The 16,410-nt window shown below is 35.3% G+C and overlaps 2 protein-coding genes across 2 annotated transcripts in view; both read right to left on the bottom strand.

Annotated features, from left to right (window-relative positions):
• Positions 1-1,897: 1,897 nt before the first annotated feature.
• Positions 1,898-6,149, bottom strand: LOC309846390 (olfactory receptor 5H2-like). The gene is made up of 2 exons (XM_082695293.1): positions 6,010-6,149; positions 1,898-2,897 (listed from the first exon to the last, which is right to left on the bottom strand). The coding sequence occupies exon 2, from the start codon at positions 2,877-2,879 to the stop codon at positions 1,950-1,952; it is 930 nt and encodes a 309-aa protein (XP_082551419.1). The 5' UTR covers positions 2,880-2,897; positions 6,010-6,149; the 3' UTR covers positions 1,898-1,949.
• Positions 6,150-14,313: 8,164 nt separating this feature from the next.
• The window catches only part of LOC309845474 (olfactory receptor 5AC1-like), a gene marked incomplete at both ends in the record, with an annotated part of 47,322 nt that continues 45,225 nt past the window's right edge, over positions 14,314-16,410 (bottom strand). Inside the window, one exon of the mRNA XM_082693508.1 lies at positions 14,314-15,312. Within this exon, the coding sequence (XP_082549634.1) occupies positions 14,314-15,312 (999 nt within the window). The remainder of the gene's footprint in view (positions 15,313-16,410) is intronic.

The following is a 16,410-nucleotide window of genomic DNA, read 5'->3' as shown; positions in this document are numbered from 1 at the left end:
TGTTGCTAGACCTTAAAGAAAAAACATCACTTCCATTGCAAATAAACATGAGTAGTTTTAGGGTGTCATGGAGGATTTTATTTTCTGTGGAGAGACCCACATGAACCTGAGAGAATGAGGTGTTTCTAGATGGATTTCAATAACTTTATAAGGGTATAAAACACGGTCTTGGGTGAATTGGAGGAAAAGCACTTCAGTGTTAAGCCAAAGTTTATTTAAAAATAAAACCTCAAGTAATGGCAGAGTGAACAAAGGCAGGATGAAGAAGATACTGATAGATATGTGAATATAGATATAAGTGTAGATCTATATCGAATATTCTAGACTTACACATGAGCCAACTAATATATGCATATTTGTATCTAGATAGTTATATAGATGATAGATAGAAAACAGATAGCTAGCTCTACATAAATATACCATATATTGTACTACATAACCTAGTAGCAAAGACAATGTAGTAAATGTTATTAAAAATAGTATCATTGATATCAGTTATGTTTACAGATTTGGGGAAGTAAGAGAGTTATCAGTAAGAAAGAAGGGATAAGTAATTAGAGTTTTGCAAATCACAGAAGTGGGTAGTTATGGGGATGACAGCCTCAATGGTATCAGCAGGACTGTGTGAGTGAGTGGTGAGAGACAAAAGGTAGGAGTGGATTGAAGATGGATCACTCATTATACTTTGCAAATAGAGTATGATAAAAATGAACATTTATGCACCTGGAGGCAAAAATATCATAATTTGTATAAATATTCATATCTCTCAGATACCCACTTTGACATTATATCACCTTAAGATTATTTGGACTTTGGTAACATGCATTTAAAGCCCCTTATTGTCAATAACATATTCCAAAAAACTACATATAATTGATTTTCTTAATCTTTCTAGCTTAATTTTTTTTATATTCTAGGAATATTGAGAACACTTCCATCCAAGTCTATGTCCATGCCAACTTAAGCCCTGGGTGAATGTGTTAGCTTTATTTATTAATGAAGTTTTCCAGATTGCCTAACAACATACAAACACAGCTAGAAAGGGCCTATAGTAGACATCATAGACAGGGAGAGGCAACTTGCCCCTGCCTTCTTCTAAGAAGCACACTAGCCTAAAAGTATCTCTTAAAGCTTGACCCTTTCTTCATTGCCTTAAACCCTTGTCATTGCTCTCTTTTCTTTTTATTTCTCTCCATGATATCAGAGTTGAAGTCACATGAGAGATAAAATTCACTATGCTCCAAATAAAAGAAAGAAAGAAAACCTCTTGATGGCTAACAGAATTCCTAGGATTTACCTCTGTTCATTCAAACACAAATCTGCCTCTATTATCCAGTTAAATGTAACATGGGTCTTGGCTATATAGCTGCATAAGTATCAAAGACATCACAATCCAGTTCTGTTCAAAGCCTCTATACTGTTTTAGTACTTAATGGATTTATAAAATCACACCAAGGAACAGACAATCCTGTGAAATGTTTTCATATTTGTTTTCTGTTTTATTTAAGTATGATATGAAGACTTGATTAAAATTCCTTGTGTGGGTGCTTGGGTGTCTCAGTCATTAAGCTTCTGCCTTCAGCTCAGGTCATGATCTGTAGGTCATGGGATTGATCCCCACATTGGGTGGGGGGGGGGTCCCTGCTCAGCGGGAAGCCTACTTCTCCCTCTCCCACTTTACCTACTTGTGTTCCCTCTCTTGCTGTCTCTTTCTCTCTCTCTCTGTCAAATGAATAAATAAAATCTTCAAAAAAATAAAAAATATATAATAAAATTTCTTGTGGGATTTGAAAAATACACACAAATATTTTAAGGAGATTATTAGATTGACCCTCCTAGTCATTGAAAGACTAAGGTAATTATAACTGCAAAAAAAAAAAAATCATACCAACATTAGTCGGCATAAATTTGTCATTTTAATGAAAGGAGAAGAGATATTTGTATGAAATCTAAGCATTTCGCTTCAACATTTTTCTCATTGAATCTATGACTTTCTTATTTCTCAGGCTATAGATCATTGGATTTATGAAAGGAATTATGACAGTGTAAAATAGAGAATCCATCATATCTTGATCATTTGACTGCGCAGATCCAGGACGCACATACATGAAGAGAAGCGGGCCATAGTACAGAGAGACAGATAAGAGATGGGCTCCACAGGTGGAAAAGGCTTTCCTTATGCCTTGTAGAGACTTCTTTTTTAAGATTGTAAAGAGAACTAATGTGTAAGATATAAGAACAATCAGAATGGTGACCATCTGAATTGATCCAGAAAAAATAAATACTATGAGAATATTAATAGAAGGATCAGTACAAGAAATTTTAAATAATGGCATGATGTCACAGTAAAAGTGATGTATTATGTTAGTATTACAGAAGGTTAATCTGAATAAAAAGCCTATATGAATTAAGGCATGAAGAAGGCCACCTACAAATGATGAAACCAACAGTTGCATGGATAGTCTGTAAGTCATAATTACTGGATAGAGTAAAGGTTTGCATATAGCCACATAGCGATCATACGCCATTGTTGCCAGCAGAAAGCATTCTGTGGTTGCACCAGTTGTAAAGGAAAAAAATTGTACCATGCACTCAGCGAGAGAGATCATCTTGCTCTTGGCAAAGAAGTTAACCAGCATCTTGGAGGATACTGTGGATGATATCCAAGCATCCACAAATGCCAGACTCCCAAGAAATAAGTACATGGGGATGTGAAGGTGAGGGTCATTGCGGATGACAGCAATCAGCCCAAGGTTCCCCAAAATGGTGATGAGATATATAACCAAGAACACCAGGAACAAGGGAATCTGCCACTCTGGTTGATATGTGAATCCTGTGAGAACAAACTCTTCTAGCTCTGTTGCATTTTTAGTTTCCATATTCTTAATAGATGGTCTCTGAAATTAAATGTGTAAATGAAAAAGAATATTCATTAATGATTTATAAAAGACAGTTCGGTGAGAGTAATTGAAATAAAACCATACACTAGCTTGAAGGCACTTCAATTTTATTTCCTCTAATATGGCAACTATTGGGGGGAATTTTTATATTGCAAAAATATAACTACTTAAGTTCAAACTATGTACAAGATAAACAGATTTAGAAGATAAGAAAAACATTCTTAACATGAGCAAGTTCTGTGTATAGGACATTAATGCAGCATGAAAAGTAAAAATGTTAGAAAGGCCTGGATCATCAAGTGATCAGTTCCCTGTGAAACATCTTCAGCTGTGTCCTTCAAACAATAGGCTGGGACTGAAAGCTTCTAAGAAAGGAAGTGTCATCCTCAGATGTTTATTAAATTAAATATTTGGTTGTAGAAAATTAGGCTGAAGGGAGGGGAAACTAGAGGAAAAACACTAAACAGGAAGCCAATATTATTGTCCAGCAATTCCCAAACCAAATTATACAAGAAAATTGGCTAGGACAGTTTTTGTACAAAATATAGGTTTTGAGATATTACTATACAAATTGATTCAGAGCTCATGAATTGGTTGGAATGATGTGCATTTTATAAAAGCTCCCGGGCTGCTTGAACAGCATGTGCAGTTCTTGGTCTGTGTGCAATATGACACTGGGAATAAAGAGGGGACAAAGAGGTAGCTCAAAGTATATCAGAATGTGCAGTCAATAAAACTCAGTGACATAATAAATTTGAAGGGAGTTGGTCGGTGTAGAAAAAAGAAGACACTTGGTGCTTGGTAGATGGTCATCAAGCATTGAGATTGAGGACTCAGGTGTGGCAGGCAGTTTTTTCAAGGAGCATTCTGAAAACACCCAGGTGAAATGCACTCAGCAGAATAGTTCTATAGGTGCTTAATAGAAATGATGACTGGGGAGTCATTAGAGTGACTAAAGGCATAGTTTTGTATGACCTATCCATTAAAGTGTATAAGGTAAAAGAGAAGGAGGAGAAAGAAACTTGTGGAAGTTAAAGAGATTACAAAATGGATATACATCATGTATGCATTGGCTAACATTTGATCATCTATTCTACCATATGACTCTTGGTGGCAAACAGAAGCTGTCATTAAGTCCAGAAGCCAAAAGTTCTATAAACTGACTTTTCCATCATAGAGGACTTGCTGTAGGTTTGCCCATAAAAGTCACATATGCTGGATTTGGTAAATGGAGAGAAGGGGACAAACGGCCAGGGGGGAAAAGGAGAATTTGGATTGCGAAGTCAACCAAGGAAACAATATCATGACCCTAGAAAATGTATCCTACACCTCAATGGTGTAGGCATATCAAAGGAAGCTGTTGCATCTGCATCTAGTAGCAAGCACAGCAGCTCTTAGCAAGCTAGATAGACTAGGACAGATTTTGGCTGTTTCGCAGACTTTCTTGCATTGTGTTCCTGCCCATTTTTCCAGTGGGTTTCTCCAGTCCCCTAACATTTTGACATGAAAGCCAATTTCCTTTCAATTAACTCATTTCCTTTGACAACCAAGAGCTCTGGCTTAAAAAGTGAGAAAAATAAAAAAATAAAAAAAACGGAAAAGAACACTGAGCAGAGTGGCCAGAGATGCATGAAGGAATTGGAAAGCTGAGTGTTGCAGAATTAAAGGGAGAAAAAAACCTCAACCAGGACAAAGTGAAGTACAGTGCCAAAAGTGAAATAAATGCTCTAGTGAAATAGGAGAGAGCAATGATCATTAAGTGTGGGAATTAATAGATTCCTGGTGACTTGTGTGAGAGCAATGTCCATTTTCTGATGGAGTTGAGGTCAGAGAGCAGAGAGGAGAATGGGAAACATGGGGCACAACAGTGAGGAGAACGAAATACGGTGTGCTGAGGAATGTGGGGTGGAGATGGCAATCAGCTGCTGTCCACTGAGTATCCATGGTGTTTTTGTAGGTGGATAAGGGATAGGAAAGGCCAAGACATGAAGAGAGAGAAAGAGGAAGTATCAGAGAAAGGCTGAAGATGAAACTGGGGGAAAAGCTCAGACACTCCAGGTAAATATTTGTCTTAACTGTGGTTTTCATTTCAGTAGTGGGCACAATTTCTTTTTCTTTCATTCCAAATTCCAACTTTATTTTTCTATGGAAAATGTGTATGAAATAGAGTTTTTCATTTTAATATGAGCCTAGAAACTTTGTATTGGTCATAAATATATCAACATTGCTGAAAGCACACTCCACATTTAAAAGTCACTTTATTTTGTGGTTACTGTAGTTAGAACTGAGTTTCTCTAACTACTCTCATTTCATTTGAGAGCCCTTTCCTCTCCACTAGGTTTTAGCAGAATAAAATTGAGCTAAAGCCTGAAAGCTACTCCTAGCAATATAAATGACCTATGCCAATAATTGCAATTGGTAAATATATATTTATTTGGAATTGGTTTTCTTCCATGCAATCCCAAACTACGAGATAATTTAAAATTCTCAAGTGCAATCTGTGGTCCTTTATTAAGTCAGAAAGTAGAAAGGACACTGGAGGGACATTTTCTGCATTCTCGTACATGTATATGAAATTATTGTCAAACGTGGGTGAGAGGGTACAAGGATACACAGGTGAACAGCTAAGTGTTTTAACTTAAAAAGTTAGTCAGAGAATGTGGTTAATTAAATGGAATTAACATTTTGAACAGAATCTTCAGAGAGATTTCTTACATAGGAAACATTATGACCTAAATCCTTAAACCCATTTTTAAGCTGTCTGACCTTTTAGTAACAAAATTCATCCTACGGAGTCATTGTCATTTTACTAGGCAGATAATTAAATACAATTAAAGATTACAGTCAGTCTTAGAGCTATTTTGCTTACCAAGATTTACTCACAATAACAAAATATTATTAGATTATTCATTATTTGTATTCTTTTCTTTTTCATTTCAACTTTTTATTTAACTTCTGGGTAGTTAAAATATAGTATAATACTAGTTGTTTTCCATTTTCAACCTGCTATTTGGTCATCTTATAAACCAAATCAAAATTATTTCTAAATGTAACAGTATTTTCAGCTTTCTATAAAAAATGAGGAGTATTACATAAATCAATCCCTTACCAATATCTGTTAAGACATTGTGGAAATCCTTTCAGGGTTAGGCTTTCTCAAGTAGAAAAAAATTAAGAGTTGGACCAGAATGACAGTAGCACCAGCAGCAATTCTTTGCACACCGATTCATTCTGGAGGCTTCATTTACCAAAACAGCAAAATGTTGTTTATATAAATCTGCTTTGAATGCAAGAGTCACCAAGTTGTACAACTGTGTGCTTTTACCAGAAGAGGAAGGCGTGAAGAATTCCTAATGGTTCCCTTTAGGACAAAACCAAGCTGTTCTTCTGGGCATTGCAGATTAGAATCTGTATGAAAAGTCCACATGTCCCACTGGACATTACAGCCTGCAAAATCATAATTATGTCATGTATACAGTTCTAGTTGTAACAGTTTAATTTGCACACTATATCATTACTTTCCACCACAAACGACATTTCTGGCATGTTATGCAAATCAATTTAACTATAAAATAGGTGTTATTCTAATTGCTTTGATGAATATGTTCTTGTCTGAGCTAATCATACATGATTTATTGAGGCCAGAGTTCTAGGTTCCCTTCAGGAGCCAAGGAAACTTGTCCCCAAGGAAAGTTGTCCTCATGCAAACTGCAGCTTACATTCCAGATCTAGACCTGACTCCACACTCTAAGCTGAAATCTGATGAAAAATCCTAGTAGGCAAAGGTCAGGGGAAGTGCAAAGGGAAACAAAGATAAGGCACCACAGTTGAGAGGTACCCTAGCTCAGTGCTTCTCAAAGTTTAATGCCTGTGAATCTCCTAGAGAGAGAGCTTGTTAAAATGCAGATTCTGTGTGAGTAGGTCTGGGTGAGGCCTGAAGGTCTTCATTTCTTACATGGTGATTGCTGCCTCTGGATTTGTGTCATCCACAAGGCTTTTGTCCTTATAGGCCCTAGATTTTCAGAGGGCCCATATCATGGGAGAAGAACTGCATTGTAAATGTAGCTGGCACATTAGGAAAGTAGCAGACAAGAGCCAGTTGGGATCTGGGAGGCCAGCGTATATGGATCACAACGGACTTTGGAGGATGGGTTAGGGGCTTTATTTTTTTAACCTAATATAATGGAAAACTATTGAGCGATTTAAAAGTTGGTTCAGATTTGTTTATTGTTCATTACAGAGAAAGTTACTAATGAACATTTATTTAGAAAAATAAAAGTTAATTTAACTGTTTATGATGATTTGATATCTTTAAAAAAATTAACATCCAGTTGCATCATGGCTACCAACATAAGCAAGGAAAAGAGATGTATTTTTTGATAGATTTTTTAATCCATTTTCCTGGATTTCCAACACTCTTTAGAATGTTAACAGTGAACGGTGCCTGGGTGGCTCAGTGGGTTAAGCCTCTGCCTTTGTCTCGGGTCATGATTTCTGGGTCCTGGGATGGAGCCTTGCATTAGGCTCTCTGCTCAGTGGGGAGCCTGCTTCCCCCTCTCTCTCTGCCTGCCTTTCTGCCTACTTGTGATCCCTGTCAAATAAATAAATAAAATCTTTTAAAAAAATGTTATTAGTGAAAGGAAGTGAAGAAAAAATAACATAGATAAAAGAAGTCACTGTGAATATTCTGCAAAATGGTTGAGTGTTTAAGCAGCATGATGTGCAGAAGTAGATTTTTTTTTTTAAGATTTTATTTATTTATTTGAGAATCTGTACTCAGCTGGCCTGAGCTCCATTCCAAGACCCTGACATCACGACCTGAGCTGAAATTAAGAGTTGGAGGCTTAACTGAGCCACTGAAGTGCCCCCAGAGGTATCTTTTACCATAACCAAAGCTTGGCTGAAATTTCCTGCTGCCTCAAATTTTGTGTCCTTATCTCCTAACTCATTTTGTTGCATTTCTATGAGTACAAAATGTGTGCATTGCTGTTTTTGGTGCTGATTGTCTTTTCAGTTTCAGCTATTTTCATAGGTAGTTTGTGGTGGTTCACTGTAGTTTTAATTTGCACTTTCTTCATGCAAATTCCTTAATTATGGTTAGCATTATTTTGTGCCCTAATTTGACTTCTGTATGCCATCTGCAGTGGTCTATTCAAATCTTTTGCCAATTTTTAATTGGATTATTTATCAGATTTTTTTTTTAGTTTTGATAGTACTCCATATATCTGAATATGAAACCATAATTTATCAGCTAAATAATTTATACATATTTTCTGAAATACTCTCTTTTGTCATTTTATTTTAGAAATATTTTTTGAATAGCAAGTATTTTAATGAAATTAATTATCTTTTTTTATTTTGTGGATGGTGCTCTTGGTGTTGTATTTCTTTTATTATATATTTATGTCTATTATCCTTTTTGTGTATTCTCTGGATCAAAGTTCCTCTTTTGCATATAGATAACCAATTTGTTTCTACATAATTTGTTGAAAAAACTATCTTTTTCTCTGCCAAATTACTTTTGCACCTTTGTAAAATCAGCTGTCTATATGCTTTTTTTAATTCTGGGCTTTATTCTGTTTCACTGATCTATTTGTCTATGTTTACAACAATATGACACTGTCTTGATATTGAAGTTCTATATGAAGTCATAGAATCAGGTATTATTAATCCTCTAACTTTGTTCTTTTTCAAGGCTGTCTTGACTATTATTATATATCCTTTGCATTTCCATGTGAGTAATAGAATCAACTTTATCAGTTCTATAAGAAAACCTCCTGTGATTTTTACTGGGTTTTTATTATATCTGTGAATGCATTTAGGGAGAATTGATATTTTTTTCAATATTGAATCTTCCAACCCATCTTTCCATTTATTTAGGTATTCTTCAATTTCTTTCAGAAAAGCTTTTTTTTTTTTCTTTTTCTGGGTAGAGATTTTGCTCATTATTAGTCATATTTACGACAGCTTTCATATGCCTTTAAGTGCACAGTGTCCATGCATACATATATCCACATGTTTGCAATAAGAAAATTTGCAGTATACATAGCTTTATGAACTGCTATTTATGCTTAATACAAAGAGAGTGAAAGCGCTAGAGAAAGGAGTTTAAGTCCTGCCTCTGATACCTCCTGCACTTCCTCTTTTCCTTCTCTTAGGAAATTCATTTATTAAAATAAAAGGATAAAGACTCCACCAAAAATATCCCTGATGAACATGGATATAAAAATTCTCAACAAAATACTAGCCAAGAGGATCCAAGAGTACATTAAAAGGATTATTCACCACGACCAAGTGGGATTTATTCCTGGGCTGCAAGGTTGGTTCAACATCCACAAATAAATCAATGTGATACAATACATTAATAAAAGAAAGGACAAGAACCATTTGATGCTCTCAATAGATGCTGAAATAGCATTTGACAAAGTACAGCATCCTTTCCTGATCAAAACCCTTCAAAGTACAGGGATAGGGGGTACATACCTCAATATCATTAAAGCCATCTATGAAAAACCCACAGAGAATACAATTCTCAAAGGGGAAAAGCTGAGAGCTTTTCCCCTAGGGTCAGGAACATGGTAGGGCTGTCCACTATCTCCACTGTTATTCAACACTGATTGCCTCAGCAATCAGACAACAAAAAGAAATAAAAGGCATCCAAGTCGGCAAAGAAGAAATCAAACTCTCACTCTGGAGATGATATGATACTTTATGTGGAAAACCCAAAAAAGCTCCACTCCAAATCTGCTAGAATTCATGCAGGAACTCAGTAAAGTGACAGGATATAAAAATCAATGCACAGAAATCAGTTGCATTTCTATACACTAACAACAAGACAGAAGAATGAAATTAAGGAGATGTTTGTTTATTTATTTATTTATTATTTATTTGACAGAGACATAGTGAGAGAGGGAATACAACCACGGGGAGTGGGAGAGGGGGAAGCATGCTTCCCATTGAGCAGGGACCCTAATATGAGGATTGATCCCAGGACGCTGGGATCATGACCTGAGCTGAAGGCAGAGGCTTAACCCACTGAGCCACCCCGGTGCCACAGGAGATGATTTCTTCTTATATACGCTTTGGTAGTTTGTATGTTTTCAGAAAATTTGTTTATTTCACCTAGTTGACAAAATTTTTGTACATAAAACTATTCAAACTATGTATTTAGTGTCCTTTAAACATTTATAATGTCTCTAATGATGTACCTTCTTTCTCTACAGATATTTGCATTTTCAGTCACTCAGTGACTTAAATATTTTCTTTTCTTGACCAGTTTTGTTAAAAGCTTATAAATTTTATTGGTCTTTTCAGGGAACAAGGTTTTTCATTTGATTGAGTTTTCTGTTATTTTTCTATCAATTTAATTGATTTCTGCTCTTAACTTATAAATTTATTTTTGTTTGCTTTGGCTTCAATTTGTTCATTTAATAGTGTCAATGTAGAAACATTGAGCATTAATTCAATCCTTTTTTAATTTAAATTGAATTGGCCACACATAGTACATCATTGATTTCAGAGGTAGAGTTTAGTTATTCATCAGTTGCATATAACACCCAGTGCTCATCACATCACTCCTTTTTCTTTTTTCAATAAACATTAATGATATAAATTTCTCTATAAGCACCATTTTAGCTGTATTCCACGCATTTAAATATTTGTATTTTCATTTTCATTGTATTTAAAATATATTATTCTTCACTTGTTACTGTCGCTTTGATCCATGGATATTTGGTAGGCTCTTCTTTTTTTTTTTTAAAGATTTTATTTTTAAGTAATCTCTACACCCAACATGGGGCTTGAAGTTACAACCCCAAGAATAAGAGTTGCATACCACCAACAGAGCAAGCCAGGCACTCCTAGAAGGATGGTTTTTAATTGCTAAATATATAAAAACTAATGGGTATCTTTGTCTTACTGATTTCAAGTTAAATTCTGTTATGTTTTATATTTTTCATTAATTTCATAATTTTAAATATTACCCAGAATATGGTGTATTTTAGTGAACATTCGGTATGCACATAAAAATACTGTATATTTTGCTGCTGCTTAATGGAATATTCTATAAATATAATGTTAGTTAATAGTATTTCTCAGGTTTTTTCTACTCTTACTAATGTCCCCTCAACTTGTCTTATCAATTACTAAAAAGGAGTACGATAGTCTTATTCTCTAATTGTGAATTTGTATATATCTCCTTTCCATTCTATCAGTTTTTTGAAGCTCCATTGATCAGTGCTTACATATTTAGTATTATTTTGTTTTCTTGGTGAATTGAACCCTGTATAATTTTTCAATGACTCTCTTTATCACTGGTAATGTTTCTTTTTTTTTTTTTTAATTTTATTTTCTCAGTGTTCCAAGATTCATTGTTTATGCACCACACCCAGTGTTCCATGCAATATGTGCCCTCCTTAATACCCATCACCAGGCTCACCCATCCCCCACCCCTCCTTTCCAGAACTCTCAATTTGTTTCTCAGAGTCCACAGTCTTTCATGGTTCATCTGTCCCTCCAATTTCCCCCAGTTCACTTTTCCTTTCCTTCTACTAATACCTTCCATATTATTCCTTATGCTCCACAAGTAAGGGAAACCATATAATTAATTTTCACAGTTTGACTTATTTCACTCAACATAATCTCCTCCAGACCCATCAATGTTGATACAAAAGTTGAGTATTCATCCTTTCTGATGGAGGTATAATATTCTGTTGTATATGTGAGCCATATCTTCTTTATCCATTCATCTGTTGAAGGGCATTCTGGCTCTTTCCATGGTTTGGTTATTGTGGCAATTGCTGAATGAACACTGGAGTACCTGTGGCCCCTCTTTTCCCTGCATCTCTATGCCCACTCTTGCCGCTGTTGTTCAACATAGTACTAAAAGTCCTAGCAACAGCAATCAGACAACAAAGAGAAATAAAAGGTATTCAGATTGGCAAAGAAGAAGTCAAGCTCTCTCTCTTCACAGATGACATGATACTTTATATGTAAACCCCTAAAGACTACAGCCCAAACTACTAGAACTCATACAGCAATTCAGTAATGTGCCAGGATACAAAATCAAAATACAGAAATCAGTTGCTTTCTTATACACTAACAATGAAAATACAGAAAGGGAAATTAGAGAATTGATTCCATTTACTATAGCACCAAGAACCATAAGATACCTGGGAAGAAACCTAACCAAAGAGGTAAAGTGTCTGTACTTGAGGAACTACAGAACACTCACGAAAGAAATTGAAGAAGACACAAAAAGATGGAAAAGCATTCCATTCTCATGGATCAGAAGAATAAACATTGTTAAAACGCCTTATACTGCCTAGAGCAATCTACACTTTCAATACCATTCTGATCAAAATTCCACCAGCATTTTTCAAAGATCTGGAACAAACAATCCTAAATTTTTTATAGAACTATAAAAACCCCCAAATTGCTAAAGAATTTTTGAAAAAGAGAAACAAAACTGGGGGCATATGTTGCCTAATTTCAAGCTTTACTACAGAGCTGTGATCACCAAGACAGCATGGTACAAAAACCAGTGAAACAGAGTAGAGAGTTCAGATATGGACCTACAATTCTATGGTCAACTAATCTTCAACAAAGCAGGAAAAAATATTCAGTGGGAAAGATACAATCTCTTTAATAAATGGTGTTGGGAAAATTGGACAGCTATGTATGCAATAACAAAACCTGACCATTCTCCATACACAAAGATAGACTCAAAATGGATAAAATACCTCAACAAGAGGCAGGAATCTATCAAAATCCTAGTGGAGAAGGCTGTAACCTCTTTGATATCGGCTACAGCAACTTCTTTCAAGATATGTCTCCAAAGACAAAGGAAACAGAAGCAAAAATGAATTTTTGGGACTTCACCTAGATCAAAAGCTTCTGCACAGCAAAGGAAACATTCCACAAAACAAAGAGGCAGTTCATGGAAGGGGAGGAGATATTCACAAATGACACTACAGAGAAAAGGCTGATATCCACGGTCTATAAAGAGTTCCTCAAACTCAATACCCCAAAACTGGATACTCATGTGAAAAAATGGGCAGAAGACATGAACAGACACTTCTCCAAAGAAGACATACAAATGGCTAACAGACACATGAAAAAAAAAAATGTTCATCATCATTAGCCATCGGGGAGATTCAAATCAAAACCACATTGAGATACCACCTTACACCAGTTAGAATGGCCAAAATTAACAAGACAGTAAACAAGTGTTGGAGAGGATGCAGAGAAAGGGGAACCCTCTTACACTGTTGGTGGGAATGCAAGTTGGTGCAGCCACTTTGGAGAACAGAGTGGAGATTCCTCAAGAAATTAAAAATAGAGCTTCCCTATGACCCTGCAATTGCACTACTGGGTATTTACCCCAAAGATACAAATGCAGTGAAAAGAAAGGCCATCTGTTCCCCAATGTTCATAGCAGCAATGGCCACAGTCGTCAAACTATGGACAGAACCATGATGCCCTTCAACGGACAAATGGATAATGAATATGTGGTCCATATATCTATGGAGTATTATGCCTCCATCAGAAAGGATGAATACCCAACTTTTGTATCAATATGGATGGGACTGGAGGAGATTATGCTGAGTGATATAAGTCAAGCAGAGAGAGTCAATTATCATATGGTTTCACTTACTTATACAACTCAACACACAGAAAATAAATAAACAAGGGGCACGTGGGTGGTTCAGTGAGTTGAGGATCCAACTCTTGATCTTACCTCAGGTCTTGTTCTCAGGGTTGTTGTACAAGCCCCAGTTAAAAAATGGGCAGAAGTCATGAATAGACATTTTTCCAGAGACATGCAGAGAGCCAACACAAATAAAAAGATGCTCAAAAAAATCACTGATCATCAGGGTAATACAAATTAAAACCGCAGTGAGATATCACCTCACACCTGTCAGAATGGCTAAATTTAACAACACAGGAAACAAACGGATGTTGGTGAGGGGAACGCTCTTACACTGTTGGTGGGGATATAAACTGGAAAAGCAGCAAGATTTTTGATATGCCGGCTCTAAGCAATTGTCTTCGCTCAGTCACACCAGCTTCAACAAAGAAACATGCTGCCAAATGTCTGCCACAATAAAATTATAAACTATTATATCTAATTTAGAGGAAATTTACAGAGTAAAAAAGCACAAATTTTAAATACTTAATTTTAAAAAGATGTTCTATTTTTCATAAAGAATTCAGTTCTGTGTGATATTAAAATCTTCCTCCATTGAAATAAATATCCACTGAAGTTGACTTTCATCACACAGCACTCAGAAACTACCCTAGACTTTGCCTTCTAGCAAAATTGTAAAGCCAGGGCTAATTTATATAAAACTTCAGATCCCTTGTATTTTGCAGAGCTTGAAAAGAACAAGTTTAAAATTTGCCTTAAGAACTATTATGTATTTATTATTCTCCTCAAGGCACCTATCACCTCTTTGTTTCTCAGACTGTAAATAAAAGGATTTAACAGGGGAATTATTATTGTATAAAATACAGAATATATTTTATCTTGATTTTCAGCTAGTCCAGACCCAGGACGCACATACATGAAGAAGAGAGTGCCATAGAACAAAGAAACAGAGAGCAGGTGGGCGCTGCACGTAGAGAAAGCTTTGCTCCTGCCCTTTTCAGACTTCTTTTTCAGAATTGTGAGGAGGACATAGGAGTAAGAGATGATAATTGTCATGAAAGTGATAGATTGTATAAAGACTGAAAATATAAAAATCAGGAGCATATTAACTTTAGGGTCAGTACAGGAAATCTTAAACAGTTGTAAAATTTCACAGTAGAAATAATGTATTACATTGGACTTGCAGAAAGTTAATCTAAATAATAAACTAACATGCATCATAGGATGAAGAAACCCAATAATATACGAAACACTTAATAATTGAATGCAGAAGATATTGGACATCACCACTGGGTAAAGCAAAGGTTTGCATATGGCTACATAGCGGTCATAGGCCATCACTACCAGAAGGAAACATTCTGTGTTGGCACTGGAAGCAAAAATATAAAATTGGGTGATGCATTCAACCAGGGATATCATATGATTGTTAGATAAAAAATCCATTAGCATCCTGGGAGTCACAGAGGATGAGGAACAAGCATCTGCAAAGGCCAAACTGCCAAGGAGTAAGTACATGGGGGTGTGAAGGTGGGGGTCCTTCCAAATGAGAAAAATTAGTCCAAGGTTGCCAAACATGGTAGTGAAGTAGATGACCAAGAACATCAGGAACAGGGGGACTTGAAGTCCTGGAAGATTTGTAAGTCCTGTGAGAACAAACTCAGTCACCTGTGTTTTGTTTCCATCAGATTCACTGAAGCTAATCACTGAAATGAAAGAATAAGAACTGTGAAGTGTGTAAACCTGGTGATTCACAGACCTGTACCCCTGGGGATAAAAATATATGTTTATAAAAAATAAAAAGTTAAAAAAAAAAAAAAAAAAGAACACAGTCATAAAATACCATGAAAATAGTCACATTTTATTTGAAAATAAATTTATCTTCCCTGTTCATGTATCCCTTTTAATCAGAACATATACTTTTACATTTGAGTATTCTTTACAAACAATGTATATTTGGACAACTGTCCCTAAAAATTAGGGGGAATATATATGGTATATATATGGAATTAATTACTGTATAAGAGAAGTGGGCTTATTTTTTTATTTGGAAAAAATTATTATAATTTAATAATCATCCTCTAATTTTAAAATCTTTAAAAATAGAAATAGAATTTTTTAAAATATGCTAGGTGCACCTGGGTTACTCAGTTGATTAAATGTCCAACTCCTGATTTCAGCTCAGGTCATGATTTCAAGGTTGTGAGGTTGAGCTCCCCATGGGGCTCTGCACTGGGCATGGAACCTGCTTAAGATTCTCTCTCCCTCTCTCCCTCAGCACTTCCCCCAACTCACGTGTGCACCTGACCTCTCTCTTTCTGTAAAAAGAAAAAAATTGAGAATTAAATATGCTAAAGATTAGTTATCAAAACCAATCTCATATATTCTAAATAAAGTAGCATCTCCCTCAAATTAAGAACAGATTGAAATGCTTACTTTGACCATTATTGTATGGTATTTTTTTTAGAAACATCTAAGATATGAAAGTAATTTAATAAAGATATAATAAAATGTCATAATAATTGTAGGAAATAAATTCATTATTTTTCTAACTTTATATTATTATACTTAAAGAACATTATGACTTTAATAAGCACCAGATGAAGGATGAATACATATAGAACCACTAGATTTTTTTCTCTGCAAGCAAGGAAGAGAAATAAAAGGGAAATATATCAATTATAATAACTGTAAACTTTAAAATACATTGAAATATTTTTAAAAATATGTGAGACCTATGTGAATTAAATAGTAAAAACTTACCAAAGAATATGATATAATTTCTAAAGAAATAGACAGCCAAAATATGTTCTCAGATATGAATACTTAGTATTATAAATATGTCAGTAGAATTCAATTTATTTT

Source organism: Mustela nivalis (assembly GCF_964662115.1).
Source record: "Mustela nivalis genome assembly, chromosome: 1".
Lineage (NCBI taxonomy): Eukaryota > Metazoa > Chordata > Mammalia > Carnivora > Mustelidae > Mustela > Mustela nivalis.
The sequence above is the reverse complement of the archived record's forward strand: the minus strand, read 5'-3'. Positions and strand labels throughout refer to the sequence as shown.

Excerpts from the sequence above, each read along its gene's own strand:
- LOC309846390 (XM_082695293.1), bottom strand. The coding sequence starts at position 2,879 with ATGGAAACTAAAAATGCAACAGAGCTAGAAGAGTTTGTTCTCACAGGA.